General features: G+C 37.7%; 1 protein-coding gene across 3 annotated transcripts in view; it reads left to right on the top strand.

Moving 5' to 3' along the window:
- GRM1 (glutamate metabotropic receptor 1) overlaps positions 1–16,611 on the top strand; it is a 208,317-nt gene that overhangs the window by 130,693 nt on the left and 61,013 nt on the right. For all 3 annotated transcript variants that reach the window (XM_087970380.1, XM_087970377.1, XM_087970385.1), the window contains exon 4: positions 7,535–7,770. In XM_087970380.1, the coding sequence (XP_087826506.1) occupies positions 7,535–7,770 (236 nt within the window). The remainder of the gene's footprint in view (positions 1–7,534; positions 7,771–16,611) is intronic.

Genomic DNA, 16,611 nt, shown 5'->3' with positions numbered 1-16,611 from the left:
ATATATTTCTTCCTCCAATTTTAAAACCACATTCATCTTCTTTCAATTTGGCTTCCCTTAATATATATTCATATTGAGGGAAGCTGGGTTCGAGGAAGATGAATGTGGTTTTAAAATTGGAGGAAGAAATGTCAATAACCTGTGGTATGCTAATGACACCACTCCGATAGCTAAAAATGCAAAGGACTTGCAAGCGGCAACATAAACATCAAGGAACACAGTGATAAAATGGGACCAAAAATGAAATATAATTTGGCAATGACAATAAAGTAATGAGAACATGTATAACAACCAGGCTCAGCATTCACAATGAAAATATTGAAGTGATGGGCAGTTTTTGTCTTTTCAAATCAACCACCAACCAGTAAAGGAACAAGTAATCAAGAAATGTGCTACAAGCCAGCGTGTGGTAGAGTAGCCATGATGTATCAAAAATAGATAAAATAGGAGTAATGTACCAAATAATACACATTTGTGAACATTAGTTTAGAGAATAAACAAGCAAAAAAATAGAAAAATACATTCATAAGCACCAACTAGTAGTCCAAAATCATGATGCTGTGTCACTACTATCACTCCATATAATAATCTAGGACAGGGGTGTTGAACTCGTGATGACATGTTGTCATTACGTGATGTATCGCAACTTTTCTCCCCTTCGCAAAACCAGGGGTGGGCGTGGCCAACGTGTAATACATCTGCCCCACGAGCTGCAAATTTGACACCCCTGATCTACATATAACTTTAAGAGTGAAACAGTAGAATTTTTACAAGGTCAGATTGAAAAATGCAAAGGAAGGTTTTTTTAAAAAAAAAAATGGCACTCTGACTAAACCATGATAACTTGGTATACACATGTCACTCTTATCTATGGAGCTATCAAAGGATAAAACCAAATAGTTTGTTGATATGAACCTTATCCATGAAACTCTCCCACCCAAACATGTGCATAACTAATATAATAAAAAAAATATACACAATCTTGATCAACCAATGAACTGTGTCACCCACATCTCCTGCATTGATGTCAGCCTAGCTGACCAAATCAGAAAATCAATTCCACAGGAAAAATAGAACTATGCTTTATTGAAATAGGCAATAATATCAGACTTTTGCACATCGCATTGTGATTTGCCTCTTGTATTTCTTATAAAAAAAAAAAGAAATTTCTCCAGTAACAATCAGGGAGGATTTCAAAATTAATAAATTAATTAGAACACACCCAATCAACTGATTTTGCTTGGTAACATCCAGGTTAACAATAAAAACACGAAAGCTAGTTTTATGGCCAGTTTGGCAAACCTGCAAATCCCACCCCTGGCTTGCCCTGCCCTCCCCCCCACTCCTCCCAGGAGTTTGGATGCCAGGTAATGCAGGCCCCATGCAGAGACTCGGGAGGGTGAAAAACAGGCCTCCTGGAGGCTCTGGAAGACCAGAAATGGGCCCGTTTCTGGCCTCCAGAGGGCCTTCAGAGCCTGAGGCTGTTTTCGCCTTCCTGGAGGCTCAAGAAAAGCCTTCGGAGCCCAGGGAGGCGAAAACACCCTCCCACCATGCTGCAGCAGGCACCCAGCAAACGGGCAGAGAACCAGTTGTTGATAATTTTGAAGCCCATCCCTGATCTGAACCATTTCTGAATTTATTTATTACATTTATATGCCACCTGTCTCCCTTTCGCAAGTGGCTCTGGGTGGCTGAGTAGGGCTTAGGGCTTAAAGAATATTTCAGTGTTCTTTGCCTAAGTAATGGTTCATGCCTATTTCAATCAAGGTCATTTCACTTGCATTCTATAATTGTTTAGAGTTGAGGAATTCTAATAATATAATACATCAACCCCAAGCTATGTATATTGTCTACTATCAAGACTACATTTATTTTAAAGCCCTGACTCTGACAGCTTAAAGAGGCAGGTGTGCATCAGTGGTGGGATTCAATTTTTTTTACACCTGGTTCTGTGGGCGTGGCTTGGTGGGCATAGTATGTGTGTTTTTGGAGAAACTCCCAAACTTGCATAAGTACAAAGACAGAAATGATTCTAGAAAACAAAGAGAATGCTAATTCGGTATTCTCAAAGGCTGTGTGTGTAGACTGACAGGAGAGTATGAGTAGGAAAATGGGAACCATTTATTCTTCAGTGGTGCTGTGTTCTTTCCAAAGTGGTGTATGTATATTAGTGGTGGGATTCAAAAAATTTTTACTACCAGTTCTGTGAGCGTGGCTTGGTGGGTGTGGCAGGGGAAGGATACTGTAAAATCTCCATTCCCATCCCACTCCAGGGGAAGGATACTGCAAAATCCCATTCCTTCCCATCCCCACTAACTCCATTCTCCTGTGCAGGGCAACAGAAGAAGACCCAGTGGATCATCTGGGACTTGGGAGGCAGAGAATAGATGGGGGCAGGGCCAGTCAGCAGTGGTATTTGCCGGTTCTCCGAACTACTCAAAATTTCCGCTACTGGTTCTCCAGAACTGGTCAGAACCTACTGAATACCACCTCTGGTGTGCATGCATTAATCTGTTTTCCAAATCATTAAGTGTATTCAGCATTTACTCCCTGATCTTTGCAACTGCTTCCCACTACTATACATAAAAGCATCACTGCTATCAATGTATGTGATATGCTTATGCTTAACAGGGCTTGAAAATATGCTCCTATATACAAAGATGAGTACTTTTCTAAGAGCTATACACATGTGACTCTCCTTATTGTAACTCTTTATTAATCCTCTACACTATTATGCTTGAATTCTATGTGATTGGGCATTATTAATCTGTCTTGTGCCTGATTTCCATTTCTGTGCCTGACAATCTTTCAGACAAAAATGTGTATGGTTGTTACAGGATCAGTTCATTAATTTAAGATTTGGAATTAAGACAAGGATTCATAAAAGTCAATAGCAATTGGCAAAATGTAACTATATTTATCCCTTCCCTATGAACAAAGAGCAGACATAACAAATAGGGAATAAGGTTAAATGAAACACCAAATCCTTATTTGATAATACACTAGTAGCAGACTGTGCAAAAACTATGCATAGGTAATATATCTGCCGCAGTGGTTGATAATCCAAAGAAACATTTGAAGAATTCTCTTCTAATCAAGCCAAGGGTAAGAAACTGTTGGTCCTTCATTCATATAGTTTTGTTGACAACAATAAAACACTCTATTGTCTCCTTCTGGAATATTTTTTTCTGCTTTCAACATCCTACAGTTCTAGAATTCTCATGTTGTCTCTCATATAAACAGTAACAAGATTTATAACCCAGTGAACTTTCTAAAATCAACCACTGCCTACTGGATACTGCCATCTAGCTGTGTAGCATTTTGTCTGTTGTGATCCAACTCTCACATTGACTCTTTCTCTAAGTTATGGGCAGCAGTAAAGAATTAGGACAGAGGTGTCAAACTCATGGCATGCGGACCAGATGCGTCACATGCTGGCCACGCGCCCACCCAGTTTAGCAGAGGGGGGGAAAGCCCCCATACATCACATGACACCTCCATGACACCGCGAGTTTGATGCCCCTGAATTAGGACAATACACTAAGCCACCAATTGTATTTTGTGACATAGAATGAATCCGTTTACACAGCAAGCACTAAGCTAAGACCCCAAACATGATATGGAGTTATGTGATTAGCTTTTGAAGCTAAAAAAAAGGACACTCCCTTGGGATGCCTTTAATTAAATGGAATAATGTCAGTGGGTGACATCCCAGGTGAATCCCAAGGAAGAGAAAACTATTCTCTTTTTGGACTGCTTCTCCTTGTGTGACTTCTTCCAGCAAAAGAATATAGCTGTTGCCATAGTTGTGCAACATTAAGCAACCAAATTAGGACTGCTTGTAGAAAACTGGCAGCCATCTTGATTGTTGCAAACACATCATTAATAGTATCCAGACATATATTATGGTTAATCCATACAGATTAGAATTTAGGCCTGTAGTGTATTTCAACTCCCAGAATTTTCCCAGCCAGCAGAGGGTTCTGGGAGTTGAGGTCAACACAGCTTAAAGTTGCAAAGCTTGAGAAATTCTAGTGTATGTTATAAATCTGTAAAAAAGACTATAGGACTATCATCTGCTAGGAAATTTCATTGTCCCAGAATCCTTTAAATCAGAGGTCTCCACACTTGGCAATTTAAGACTTGTGGACTTCAACTCCCAGAATTCTGGGAGTTCAAGTCCACAAGTCTTAAAGTTTATTTATTTATTTATTTATTTGATTTGCCAATTGTTTACAAGATAATAAGTATAAGTGTATACATAGTTGTGAATACATGAAATGGGTACATATAAGAAAAATAAAAGAATAAGAGAAACAATAGGACAGGGACGGTAGGCACGTTGGTGCGCTTATGCACGCCCCCTACAGACCTCTTAGGAAAGGGGTGAGGTCAATAGTAGACAGTCTAAGGTTAAAGTTTTTGGGGTTTGGGGAAGAGACTACAGAGTCGGGTAGAGTATTCCAGACATTGACCACTCTATTGCCAAGTTTGTAGACCTCTGATTTAAATGACTATCCTTAAGTTCCTTGACCAGGGGTGGGATTTTACCAGTTCACACCTATTCACTAGAACAGGTTGTTAACATTCTAAGCAGTTCAGAGAACTGGTTGTTAGAAGAAATTACTGGCCTAATCCTGTAAGGAAAGCAGGAAGGAAACATTCTGGTGTTGCTTACAGAAACTGCCTCTCCGTTAACCCTTATTACATTCTTGGCAGGACTAGACTTCCTGTCTCAGGAACTTCTCTGGAGTTTTTTTTTCCTCCTTTCCTAGTACTTTTCTTGTGTGGAGTGACCATTCAAAGTTACAATGGCACTGAAAAAAGTGACTTATGACCGTTTTTCACACTTACGACTGTTGCAGCATCCCCACAGTCACGAGAGGCCAGGCGAGGAGATGTGTGCCACGATATGAGTGATGTTGAGTTGGCCATGCCCAGCCAGTCATATGAACACCAAGCCATGCCCACCAACTAAGCCACGCCCACAGAACCGGTTGTTAAAAAAATTGAATCCCAGCCCTGGGCCCTGGTCTGATCCAGCTGAGCTTCTGTTTGTTTTTATGTTTTATGCCCCAGCCAATAACATGACCACCAAGCCATGTCCACCCAGTCACATGTCACCAAGTCACCCAGTCACCAAGCCATGCCCACCACCTAAGCCATGCCCACAGAACCGGTTGTTAAAAAATGTGAATCCCACCCCTGTCCTTGACTATAATTTTATGGTGATGCAGATGCAAGGCGCTGGATTCACAGAATGCACACAGCCTTGTCTGTGCTTTAAGGAGCAGTTAAAACCTTTCTGATGTTTTACCTACATGAAATTATTTTTGTGCTTCAGGCTTAATATATACTCCTTCCAAGGAATCTGTGTACTTTTTTCTTTCTTTCCTGAATATCTTGAACAACCTTTGGAAGTGGTTTCAGGTCAGATATGTAAATTCTTTATGCTAAAGTCTCATTGATTTTGTAGCCCACTTGGCTGCTGTGAGAAGCCAGCAAATTAAGCTCTTTCTATGACAGAAAGAGCTGCTGGTATTATTCTAGATGGCAGCAGACACTTTAGTCTGTTTTTCTGGTGACATGATCGTGCATATTAAAAATTAAATGCAGTCTGACTTGCATTTGCACTTAAACTCCAAGCTATGAGTCTTTGGAGGCAGAAAAAGAGAAAGCACTAAACTGTGATCTTAACACTTTGTGAGCCAGCATTTAGAAAGCCAGAAATGCCTTTACCCAAGTGATTGTTTTCCCTCCCTATTTAGCACAGTCGGTTCTCATGTGCAGTATCAAATGAGCAAGAATTTATTTGTTTGTCAGACAAACCAGTGCCAGGGTTCATGAATAGCAGGTGGGTTTTCTTTCAGTCACCCTGCTGGCTATCCTGAACAATTTTGTTATGTATTCCTCCCCCATTCTATCATATTAGGATATACTTTACAATCCTCTGGGTTAAATTGTCAGATAATCTTCAGGAGCTGTGTTAGCTAAGTAAAAATGCTGTACTTTGCTAGTATCTTAACTACAAACAATAAAGCAACATATAGATTTGAAACCTGAAATATTTGTGTTAGGGATGGTACCTGAATGTTACAGCAAAGAAGAAATATATTTAATTATTCATGTATTAACAGCAGCTAGGATTGGATTTGCTCAGAGTTGGAAAAGCCATAAAATATTGGCAGAGGGAAAAGTGATTAAGAAAATATTTGAATGTGCCGAGATGAATAGATTAACACTGGCAATTAAAGAAAAAGAAGAAACAGAATATTACACAGTATGGGATCTATTTTATCAATGGCTGGAAAATAAAACAAGTTAAAATTGAGTAGATGAATATATAGAGAAATAAGTTAAGATCGTTATAAAGATAATAGACATAACAGATAATGGCTTATAAAGAAAATGTGATTATTATTATATTGGTAAGAAAAGTACTAATTACAATTGTTAGCACAAGATATATCTACCCAGTCGACACACTGTTTAAATGAAAGATGGATTTATTGTAAGTATTTTTTTTAAATTACAAAAAAAAAGTCAGTGTTAACTTTTAGCAACCCCATAGACAGACTTTCTTCCTGATCATTTTTTCCTAACCTGATCCTTCAAGTCTTTCAACCATGCATTAATCACCACTCTGACTTCCCCCACCTTGCTTCTGATCATCCTCTTCTTCTCTTGCCCTTCATCAACAATTTTATATTCACCATCCATGCAATTTTCCTGATATAAAAATGCAGGTGTGCCATTGCCTTCTCCCCCATAGTATGAATTGATGCCTCTGCCTTGTCACTGTCTCCGGCATCTTCTTGTATGTCACTACTGCTCAGTATAGGTACCTGCTTGATTTAGCTGGACAGCTAACGATCATGCCTTGGGTGACCCCGCTGGGAATGGGTATTCTTGTCATACACATACAGATTTCTCCACTCATCCCTGTTCCCGCCATGGTGAGGTAGCACAGCAGGACTCAGGAGGGGGCTATTGCTACAAATAATAATAATAATAATAATAATAATAATAATAATAATAATAATAATAATAATAATAATAGCCACCATATTGATAATTTGGGGAAACAAGAGATAAGATATTATCAGAGGAAGAAATATTTAAATAATTAAATAATGTTAAACAATGCAATAGCAATAAGACTTGTACACCGCTTTACAATGCTTTATAGCCTTCTCTAAGCGGTTTACAGAATTAGCATATTGCCCCCCAACAATTTGGGTCCTCATTTTAACTGACCTCAGAAGGATGGAAGGCTGAGTCAACCTTGAGCCTGTGAGATTTGAACTGACAAATTGCAGGCAGCCGGCAGTCAGCACAAGTAGCCTGCAGTACTGCACTCTAACCATTGCGCTACCGTGGCTCATATAGGATGAGAATGATGAGAAAGGGGTGGTATAATATAAGCATGCTTTTCTTTATATTGCCATGGTCTTTTGATGCATTACAGAGTTTCTGCTTAAATACAATTTGGATATATGCTTTGATCTAACAGTAGCATTTCTTCTTCTTCTAGTGATGGATGGGCAGATAGAGATGAAGTCATTGAAGGTTATGAAGCAGAAGCAAGCGGAGGCATCACCATTAAGCTGCAGTCTCCAGAAGTCTTATCATTTGATGACTACTTTTTGAAAATAAAACTGGAGACCAACAAAAGAAATCCTTGGTTCCCTGAGTTTTGGCAACATCGCTTTCAATGCCGCCTGTGGGGTCATCCACTAGAGAACCCCAACTTTCGAAAGAATTGCACTGGTAAATATTTAAATATGTTTCTTGTCTGAGCAAGTTTTTGCTACCTTCCCCGATTTAAATTTCTTTTCTTACTTTTCCAACTCGATTGAATAAAAAGATTGATGGAGGTATGGAGCGAGCCCCACAATCTAATATTGTTGTCGCTGTCAGCATGGTGCTATGTCATTGGACAGCCTCCAGTTCGCCACTTGATATTTCGATGAATAAATGAGTGAATGAATGAGCTCAGATCCTCGCATTCTAGGGGTGAATGTTCAAATATAGTATGTAATAATAATACCTGGTGTATTTAGATGTCTTCTGGCTCCGCTTAAGTTATTCTTAATTGCTTTTTTCTTTCTGCTGTGCTGAAGCAGAAGTTTTTGATTGATTTTGAATTGAATTTGTAGGTGGTAAAAAAAAATAGAATAAAGGCTTGGTGTGATTGCTAACAAAGCTTTGGGCTTTTTTCTTTCTTTCAGAGTTTCATCTATGATGTTAAAATGCTTTTGAGCATCTTATATGCAGTTTGTGTTTCACATTGATAGATAGCATTGAAAGTGATAAAGCTATTCAAAAACTATCTGTATAGCGTGACCAGGACTTTACTGGTACATCACAAAATGAAAACAATAGCTGTTGCTATTGTGCAGTAATATACCAGTAGTAGTATATAATGCGATAAGATTCTAAAGACCACTAAATTTTTGTAGCTGCAACCAAAATAACTGGGTATTAACATTATTCTTCTTAAGTAATTTGTATGAAATGCCACAAACTACTTCTTACACTGAACTCAAAAGCTTCAATTTCTATTAGCAACAAATGGAAATTTATACTTCCATTTTAGCTTATCAAACAGAAATGTTTGGAATTCTTTCAGATCATCAGCTTCATACCATGAATGAACTAACACATTTATCAACTCCTGCAGAATATTTAACATGCTTCTTGGATTACAATCCATTATTTTTGGTGGTGCAATAATGAAAATTGTGTTTTAATCAGCACATAAATAAGGATTAGGCTGGTTCATAACACAAGGATTTGTGTGGTGCAGTGGTTAGAATGCAGTACTGTAGGTTACTTCTGTTGACGACTGCTGGCTGCCTGCAATTTGTCAGTTCGAATCTCACCAGGCTCAAGGTTGACTCAGTCTTCCATCCTTCCGAGGTTGGTAAAATGAGGACCCAGATTGTTTGGATGGGGGGCAATATGCTGACTCTGTAAACTGCTTAGAGAGGACTGTAAAACACTGTGAAACAGTATATAAGTCTAAGTGAAATTGCTATTGCTATTTTTTTTTGGCCTAAATTGCTATTCCTGCCCTAAACAAACTCTTAATAGTTTATCAGTCAGTGTAGCAAAAAAAAAAAAAAAAAAAAGCAAGTGGAAATAAATAGGATGTAGGCCCGGGAATATAAGAATATAAAAGACTTAGGTATAAACCAAGAGCACTCTGTTTCTCCATTTACCGACCACATGCTTCGGGGATGCATTCAAATAGACCATGAAGACAATGGTACCTTCCTGGTTTTGATAGTATGTTGCTTCAAAATATGATTAATTGTGTATCCAAGCAATGGGGAAGAATGAGACTGCAAAGATTATGGGAGACTATTGCCCCAGGATCAGAGGTGGTATTCAGCAGGTTCTGACCAGTTCTGGAGAACCGGTAGCAGAAATTTTAAGTAGTTCAGAGAACCAGCAAATACAACCTCTGACTGGCCCCACCCCCATCTATTCTCTGCCTCCTGAGCCCCAGCTGATCGGCTGGGTCTTCTTTTGTTGCCCTGCATAGGAGAACGGAGTTGGAATGCAGGTTAGTGAGCAGGGAATAGGATTTTGCAGTATCCTTCCCCCAGGAGTGGGAGGGAATGGAGACTTTACAGTATCCTTCCCCTGCCATGCCCAACAAGCCACACCAACAGAACCAGTAGTAAAAAATTTCATATCCCACCACTGCCCAGGATACAGGGAATTTCTACCGTGGATATGTGTTTTTATGTTCTATTATTTCGTGAGCAGTCAGGATTGTGGTTCATAATAAGAGCTGCTATGAAATTAAACGAGTAAGATGTACTGATAAATTTACCTTCTATGGATTTATCTGTTTGCTCTTTAAAGATGAGCATGTTGATAACAATCACTAGGTGGAAGTACTTCCTTTATGTGTCCCAAACACTCCACAATTCAACTTCATAGAGTGAATTTTCCCTATCTAAAATCTCTCATGCATATGTTCTCCATATGCCTGAGTCATGTTCTCCACCCACAGCATTTGTTTGTGTTAAAAAGCCTCAAAAATTTTTCCCCAAAAGAAGCTACACTACTTGCTCTAATGTTTCTGTTGATTTTTTTTTCATTTTGCATTTTGCTATTCCTAGAATTCTGTCATGGTCTACATCTTATATCATGTTCTACTACAAATGAAATTGATTAATAATCAAAATACGTATATAAAAAGGATGTAGAGTTTGTGTTTTGTAATTTGGGTGTGCGTGCTAATCAAGTATCATAGCATTACTGATTCAATCCTTTCACTAAGTGAAGTTGAAGAAATATGTACACCTGAAGAAAATGGCATTTTTTCATTATTTCCCCACTACCAAATGTGGTCTTACATTGATTTTTGGTCATGAAGTTATGTTTTTTTCATTGAAAAAGAATTCATCCCTTCTTGAAGTTTGCTTGGCTTCACTGAAGCCAAGCATGGAAACAAGATGTTAGAATAAATGAACCTTGTGGCTTTTCTCCACAAAGACTATTTGTAGTTTTGCATACTTAGGTTGTCTCAGATCCCCTGCTATTTTCCACTTGTGCATAGTTGGTACCATGCTGACTACATAAGTGGTGGCATTTCTTTTTGAAGTCCACAGTAGAGGAAAAGAATTATTTTCTCCATAATGTCATTCTAATACTTTAACAAAGTTATCTCACTGCTATTTTGTTTGTTGGGAAGAAAGGGGGATTGTTCATAACTTAGTGAGAAGCAGGCAATAAAATGGATTTATATAAAATACATTTATGGGGGAGGGGTTCCCTTCAAAGTAATTGCATGAACATGCTGTGATTCTACTTTTCTCCCATGAAAAGGCCTACTGCAGCAGATAATTGTTCCAAACATTATTTTAATGTTTTCAAAAATCAGAAAAGATAGTGTGCATTGCCGCTTCACCGTGGGTCGATATACTAAAAAGGCAGTTGCAGCAATGAAGAACAAGAATAAAATTTTATTTCTTTCTCAAGTTTAACTTGTCAAGAAATCTGGCTGTGTTTTGAGAATACCTCTGGGTGAGGCAGTGCGGTTTTTCATGCAGTATTAGGCCAATCTGCTTCATATACGAACATTATTTGAAACTTATCATTAATACAATGGCCTTCTCCTTAAAGTAGATTTTATTTTTGGATAAAGGGCACAGTGTCGTAGTGGGATATCTGTGTTTCAAACACCAGCTGCTTTAGAGGCATATTTCAAGAACTTCTAATTGTATTTTTAGTGTGCCCAAGAGAAATCTCTTTATATATGGTACAATTTCATAAAACTATTTCAAAGTTCTCGGACATGGCTCAGAGGGGAGTGAAATGGATTAGATTTTCCCCTTGGTGAGTGGAATGTGAGTTACCCGAATAGTAATGGAAAACTGGAAAGTACGGTGACTTCCGAGCTGCTTAGTATTGAATGACAATCAGCTTGTTTTGTTCCATGTTACAATATAAAACCAAGTATGCTGGTGGAAGGGCAGCTTTTTGCTAAATACTTTTACAGGAGACAAACATTCCGAGATACCTGATTAGGTGAGGTGGAATTGATTGTCACCTCAGCTCTGGATAGATTTTAAATTTTTCTGACTGATTATAAACATGTCAATTAATTAATTTTTCATCTCTTGTATAATAATTTCTCAAAACGTGGCAAATGTTCATTTCAACTTCTATATAGGCTTAAGAACCTGATATCAATCTATGCCCATCACTTCCAATCTCCTTTTCTTCTCCCTTTCTGGTTAATTCCAAACTGGATTAGTTCACTTGTCTAAACATGTGTCTATTAAAACTTGGCTGGCATCAGGGAATGAATTATTGCTAAAATGCTACAATGATCTTACTGTGATCTTGTCACTGCTGTTCTTATTCCTTCTTTTTAAAAATTAGTTCTCTCTTTTTTTCTTAAAGAAAGGAACTGATCCAGATGGCTAGAAAGCATTGCTATCAGTGGGTGTGTTACAAATTGGACTGGAAATAAGAATGATAATAGGAAACAATTGAGCATCAGGGAAGCAATTATAGGGAGAAATGATGGGCGTAGGCCACAAGAAAATTCAGATTTTTTCCCCCTTATTAAAATTTTGCTTTGTCACCATGAAGTGATATTTTGAGGAACATTCTGGGCCCTTCGACATTGACCTAAATATCACTAAGTTTTATCACGTCTTTAAACATTCTGCCTATCAAAGCTTTTAGGAGTACTAAGGGTTGTATCTTCCAATCTGGATACATTTCTTTAAGAAGAGGTAAGAAATTGTTTGGTGTGCAACCCCAGTATTTTATAAATTTGCGCTAGAAAGTCAGCTAATTTTGATTGCAATATCTGGCTGATGAAATCCTTCTGTTGCTTAATGAATTCTGTTTTTTGATGCACTCTAAGGAATCTAATTCATAGTTTGGGATCAAATATGTTAAGGTGTGGAATGTTCATGAATCTTTTGAAAACAGCTTGTTGTTGCACAAGACACTGTCAGGGTTCCAACGGATGCCCTAATTAATTCATGAGCCTTGAGCCAAGTTTCAAAAGAAATCCAATTATTTATTAGGAGCAACATGTTGGCATTTTCCCAAGTGCAGTCGCCTCTGCCCCACGTAATTTACTGCCCACCTATGACCCTGTTTTCCCCCTCCTCCCAGGATGTGTCATAAATTACATTCTCCAATGGAGCACTTTCACGGGCTGTAGCAAACATGCCTCTCCAGCTGGCTCTAGCAACCTGGGATACAATCTGGAGAAAGGTATGCGTGGAATGTGCTTCTGGTCATAGCAACCAAACTGTTCCAGCAGTTCTCCCCCCTCCTGCCTATGGCAACTCAAGAGAAAGCCAGGAGTGCTTTACGAGTTGACAGACACTTATTCTATTGTTGCTTAACCCACAATAGGAATTTTATTAATAATAAACAACTGGGACTAATAATAAAAGTCTAGGCCTAATATAAATATATATTTGTGCTAGGCCTAGACTTTTATTATTTGATAGGCCTGATAATATTTTAAGATCAAGTGGTTCTGTCTTAGTCGAACATCTTTTCTGTAACTCTTCTTGGCCTTTTAGTCATGTGAATTTACTTTCTTGTGCTAAAGATGCTTGATGCATTTTCCCCTTAAAATGTGTTTTATATGCAGTCCCTTTATATGGAATATGTTCTTCTATGAAGCAATCTTATGGTGGCAGACTCATTACACTTGATATGCAAATTCCACATCCATGAGTAATGCCATCATTTACGTGTAATTTCCCACTTAAGCATCCTTCTGACAAGAACAAATATGATACTTGCATGGGAAATTTCCAAGCAATATGTCTCAGACGTAGCAGCATCTGATCTCATCTTTGCAGCACTGTATAAAGAAGTCAGTATCGTTCTAGTGTCAATTTGGGTCACTAGGGAACTATCACTTTCTGAATTGCAAAAATGACAAATGAAGTATACTATAGTGCTTCATTGCAAGCTGGTTTCTCACAGAAAGATCAGATCAGGATCATTTGGGCATAGTTATGAATGCTGAAATGCTTAATTAAGTTCGCATGATTGATTTTTGAAGGGAGTAATGGTCAAAATATCAACCTCCAAAACATAGCTACAGTTTTCTTAAGGCAAGTTTTAAGATTTGAAATGTGATTCCTTCTTAGATGCAGAGAGCTTGCCAAGAGCTTTGTGTCTCATCTAGTGCAGACAGCAAATAGGCCTTCTTCTGTGGTAGTACGATGTAAGATATGTACTCATCTGGGACGTTTGGCTCATGGTGAAAGGAAATCCCAAAATCTATGGAACCATCAGGCCCTAACCAAAATTTAACCAGTTGATGACCAATTTCAGGAGCATGGGCTTGGCTACTCAATCCACATAATCATATGGATGTGAAATAACCGTGACACCTTTTACATGATCTTGACCTGTGCTAGCCTGCCCACATTTTGATAATATCATCAGAAGCCCTTCACACTTACCAGCTACCAACGGATATTTTCTGGTTCATTCAAAAATAGCACATTTTGTTAATAGCTATGAAGATTCTCAATCATCTAGGTCATGGTTATCCCAAAGGTGGTTTTCCAAAAGGCAACTGGACTTTCTTGGGTTTTTTCCTTGAACATGTTTCACTTCTCATCCAAGAAACAGAACTGAAGAAGCTTCTTGGATGAGAAGCAAAATGTTCTCAAGGTAAAAACCAAGAAGGTCAGAGGTGGTATTCAGCAGGTTCTAACCAGTTCTGGAGAACCGGTAGCAGAAATTTTGACTAGTTCAGCAAACCGGTCGCAGAAATTTTGACTTGTTCGGAATACCACCGCTGACTGGCCCTGCCCATTCTCTGCCTCCCGAGTCCCAGCTGATCGGCTGGGTCTTCTTTGTTGCCCTGCACAGGAGAAGGGAACTGGAAAGCAGGTTAGTGGGGTGGGGAGGGAATGGGATTTTGCAGTAACCTTCCCCCAGGAGTGGGGAGGGAATGGAGATTTTATAGTATCCTTCCCCGGGAGTGGGGTGCGAATGGAGATTTTGCAGTATCCTTCCCCTGCCACACCCACCAAGCCAAACCCACAGAACCAGTAGTAAAAATATTGAATCCCACCACTGAAGAAGGTCCAGTTGCCTTTTGGAAAACCACCTTTGGGTTTGTTTGTTTTTTTAAACAAAGTTTTAAACAAAGTTTAAACAAAGTTTTTATTTTTTACAACAAACATACAAATAAAACATAAAAACTTAAAACCCTCTTTCAATTATATACATACAGTGTGTCAGTTGGTTATAATCTTTTGTGCAATCCTTTTTTTTACCATTACTCACAAGTTATATAAATTCTCACTTTATCAATCTAGCTTGTGCTTATGTATTATCAATTATTAAATATTCATTTGACTAAACTATTTTTCCATCATTTTATACGAGATATTCTAATTTTCATTATGATTTAATCTTATACATTCATCCAATGGTTATATATTTTATATTGTAGTCTATATCAATCTATTAACTTTTATTGTAAGGCTTATTAATCTATTTCTTTATCATGTCTTTTTATCTAACCATTGATAAAATAAATCCCATATCATATAAAATTGTTTATCCTCTTGTTCTCTAATTTCAAATGTCAATTTACTCATTTCGGCACAGTCCATGATTTTCTTAATAATTTCCTCCTGCATAGGTATTTTTTCATTTTTCCAATTCTTAGCAAATACAACCCTAGCCGCTGTTAAAACATTTACAACCAAATATTTCAATTCTTTACAATATATTTCCGGTATAATATCCAATAAAAATATCTCAGGTTTAAAGTCTATGTGTTGTTTTATCATTTTTTCCAACCTTGTGTGGATTATAGTCCAATATCTTTTTGCATCCGAGCATGTCCATCACATATGGTAATATGAACCAGGTACCTGATGACATTTCCAACATTTATCTGATTTATTCTTGAACATCCTCGCAATTCTCGTCGGGGGTAAGTGCCACCTGTAAAACATCTTACACAAATTTTCTTTATATGCAGTTGACATTGCCATTTTATAATTTTGAGATCACAATTTTTGCCATATTTCTAAGCCAATCCCATATCCAAAAATTTTCCCCCATGCAATCATTGTTTCTTTTACTTGTTCTTCCTCTAATTTAAACTCTAGCAAATGCCCATAAAGTTTTTTTATTACTTTTTCATCAGTACCTGTCAAAATTTTATCTAAATCAGTCAACATCATAGATACCTTCTGTTTTAACATCTTTATCAAATCTAGATTGTATTTGCAAATATGAAAACCAATTCATTTTTACACCTTGTTCTTCCAACGCTTGCATAGATTTAAGTTCACCCTTTTCATTCAATATCTCACCATATCTAACTGTTTGTTCCTTTTTATATATTATTGGATCGGAAAAAGCTTCAATAGTAGATAACCATAGTGGAATTTTAAAATAATATTGCTTTTTTATCTTCTGCCAGTTTAGAAACAATGCTTCTCGAATATAATGTCTTCTAAAATACCCCTGCGTTTTAGTTCCCTTATACCAGAGGAAGGCATGCCACCCTAACAGCAAGTCATGTCCTTCTAAATTCAAAAGTCTAGTATTCCTTAGTGTTATCCACTCCTTTACCCACATCAGACTCGTCGCTTGGTAGTATAATTCCCAATTGGGCAAAGCAAATCCTCCTCTTATTCTTGCATCTTGTAGCAATTTAAGTTTTATTCTCGCTTTCTTCCCCTGCCAAATGTATTTTAGCACTATTTTGTTTAAATCTTCAAAAAATGCTTTCCCCAATCTGATTGGAATTGCCTGGAATAAGTATAAGATTCTAGGCAATACATTCATCTTAATTGTAGATATTCTCTCAATCAGTGATAATTGTAAATTTTCCCATTTTATCAAGTCTGTCACAATCTGTTGTTTAAGTTTAAGATAATTATCCTCCTTAAGTGTGCTACATCTTGGTGTTATGTGTATCCCTAAATACTTAACCTTATTTGTGACCTGGATCCCCCAAACTTCCTCCAATTCTTTCTTTCGTCTTACTAACATGTTCTTTGCTAAAATCTTTGTTTTATCTTTATTTATTTTCAAACCTGCTACTTTCCCATACTCTTCTATCTTTTCTAT

This window comes from Notechis scutatus, chromosome 1 (genome assembly GCF_049901735.1).
Source record: "Notechis scutatus isolate UNSWTSFEM ecotype Mainland chromosome 1, rNotScu1.2, whole genome shotgun sequence".
Taxonomy (NCBI): domain Eukaryota; kingdom Metazoa; phylum Chordata; class Lepidosauria; order Squamata; family Elapidae; genus Notechis; species Notechis scutatus.
The sequence above is the reverse complement of the archived record's forward strand: the minus strand, read 5'-3'. Positions and strand labels throughout refer to the sequence as shown.